At 37.3% G+C, this 2,656-nt stretch overlaps 1 protein-coding gene across 13 annotated transcripts in view; it reads right to left on the bottom strand.

Moving 5' to 3' along the window:
• The window catches only part of CDC14B (cell division cycle 14B), a 93,005-nt gene that overhangs the window by 34,228 nt on the left and 56,121 nt on the right, over positions 1-2,656 (bottom strand). For 3 of the 13 annotated variants that reach the window (XM_019517328.1, XM_019517329.1, XM_019517331.1), the window contains exon 13: positions 1,531-1,676. The exons of 8 other annotated variants lie outside the window; for them this stretch is intronic. In XM_019517328.1, the coding sequence (XP_019372873.1) occupies positions 1,565-1,676 (112 nt within the window). In that variant the 3' untranslated portion in view covers positions 1,531-1,564. Of the gene's footprint in view, positions 1-68; positions 743-1,530; positions 1,677-2,656 lie in introns of those variants that run through there. 2 more of the 13 variants (XM_019517332.1, XM_019517330.1) reach the window with 2 other exon arrangements.

Here is a 2,656-nt window from a genome sequence, read left to right as displayed (position 1 = left end):
GGGGGGGGGGAAAAAAAAAAATCACACTTTTTATAAAAATGCACGAGTCATTAAGTGCATTTAAAAAAGACAGAAGAGGGTGCTTAATCCAATCTCTGATTACATCTTCACTGTAGACTACCCAAGACCTTAGTTTAAAAGATGCTTCCCATGTTCTTCATTGGCCAGAATGTGCGTAATCCAAATTTTCTTTCTTGATTAAAAGACATGCCTTTCTCTTGCGATGGGGTTTGCAGTTGTAGGTCCATGCCACCTGATTACGAATTGATAGTGCTCAACAGAATCTGAAGATTCAATAATTTCTCCAGTTCCTTTTCTGATGTTTTTTTGCCCCCTTAAACTTTAGAGGAAGACAACTTCCTTGGTCTTTGGAAGTTGTGAATGGTAAAACATGGTAAAATCAGAAGAGCGAGATTAAAAGGCTTAACTTTAATATTCAGTTTGAAAGCCCCTTTTAAGGCATTCTCACCGTTGTAGGGCACAACATTTTTTACCTACTTTTTTATGACAGCAACTGAAATCTTCAGCATTTTCCCAGAAAAATCTTTGTTTGCCAGTGTTCTGCAGGAAAAAACTCCAGTGACAATGTCATACAGGAAAGGAAACTGTGCAGTGGATTTGACCCCACAAATCTCTCTGCTACAAAGCCTACTTGTCTAAAAGACAAAGAGTCCCAGAAACCTTCGTGACTTCAAAGGTGGAAACCAGGCTCCTTTGGCAAAAGCTGATCAGTACATTCATTCTGAAACAGGTTAAGAAAAATGAAAGTGCCGTCCACAAAACCACTAGAGGGCATGAACAAGTAGAGAGAGCCAAGGCTGAAGTCTGCTGACAATGTGCGAGAAGAGTGGGACTCTCTCACCCCCCTGCCCCCCGAAAACAGCTCTTCAATGAAATATCAAGCTTTTTCAATCACTTAAAAGAATGTGTAAGTAGATCTCCTGGGGTTAGTAAATTTGCTGTCGTCATTCTTGGCTAGATTGAACAATGCAGCTCTCCTTAACACTATTAAAATCGCTGATAAAGATTTTTTTCTGCTGTCTTACTCTGCCTCCTTTAGTTCAATGTGACTTATTAGTAAGTGTAGATTTACTGACAAATTCTAAATCTTGATTCAAAAGACAACTCATACTTTAGGGAACTTAGCAATTTTCCAGCTAGTTTAAGAAATCTAAACTAAAAAGGAGAACTAACCTCCTGATGTACTTGAGGTGTGAAGGACAAGATTTTCCTTTAAACAACATATATATTAACTAAAATTACATCAGCATTTGCACTAGCATGCAGAGAATAGATCTTCAAAAACTATGAAATATCCTACTTGTAACTGCTCAGCATATTTCAAAGAGATATTGCAAGCCAGCCATATGATCACTCAAAAGAGCTTATTGTTATTTTCTTAAAAGCTAAATCAATGAAATTTACCCTTGCCACAAAGCCAGTAAGAAACATGATATGAAAAGCATGCAATTATGAAACATACTGGATAAAAAAGTGAACTGTTGTAGAGAAATGGAATGGGACACTTACACAGTGGCTCTCTCACAAGGAGTCCTGATGGTTATTATGTTCTTAAACCATCTAGACAGAATAGCAGGCTGGGAAGAAGGGAGCCACAAACAATCCACCAGATGACAATGCTACACAGTGTAGACACCAGCATAGCTAGGAGCCATCTAGAAAGGGGTGAGGGGGAGGAAAAGATGAACAAAAATTCAAACGCAAAAGCTATTGGTGCATTTTAGCCAGTTAAGTTTTAAAAAGCAAATCAACCTTTAAAACTAGGCCAAGCATTTTCTCCCTTCCAAATGTTATAGCCCATGCAACCATTCAAAGTGTTGTCCTTATGTTATTTGAAAACAACGTAAAACAGGTTTCACAGCAACATGAAATAACTCCATGTGGGCCTTCTATTCCAAGAAAAGTTCACTGCACTTAATGAAATACGAATTCTAGAAGAGCTTAGCATAGCACTCAACTCTTGTATCTCTCTTTTCATTAAAAAAAACAGCTGAACAAACAGAAAAGTCTTTGTACTAGCCACTCCTATTTCCCTGCTGCATGCTGTTGTAATATCAAATCATTTGTCAGTCATAACCATTACTAAAACAGCGAACAAAAATTATTCAAAGACATCCAGATGGCAAGAGTAGGTTACCTTTCTACAATCAAAATTGCAACAAAACCAATTCGGTAGTTCTTTTGCTGTAGGTACAGCATATTACTAATTATAACACTGACACAAAAGATCCATTCTTCCAGGCAAAGAGGATTTATATGAGCAACTTTGATAAACACTAATGAGTATTAAATACAAATCCCTTGTGCCTTAGTTAAAAAGTAATGCTTCTAACTCTCAAAAGATATTAATTCTCCAAACTTCCAGTACTCGCATTTAGTACACAGTGTATTGTTTCAAGCAATTCTTGCGCTGAGGAAATAAAACTCTTACTCTGCCTTATTCCTTTAGATAATCTTCCTTTAGATAACTCTTCCTTTAGATAACTCTTACTCTGCCTTATTCCTTTAGATAATCTTGCTGGTCAAATGATGAACTTCAGCTGCATTTTGGAATATCTGAATTTACATTTCTGACTTATTCTGGAGCTGCTAACTGCAGAAGAGGCTACAGGCAGCAAGAGATGCTAAGAGAGGT

Source organism: Gavialis gangeticus, unplaced genomic scaffold (genome assembly GCF_001723915.1).
Source record: "Gavialis gangeticus isolate Ggan-Ray unplaced genomic scaffold, GavGan_comp1, whole genome shotgun sequence".
NCBI classification, from domain to species: Eukaryota; Metazoa; Chordata; order Crocodylia; family Gavialidae; genus Gavialis; species Gavialis gangeticus.
The sequence above is the reverse complement of the archived record's forward strand: the minus strand, read 5'-3'. Positions and strand labels throughout refer to the sequence as shown.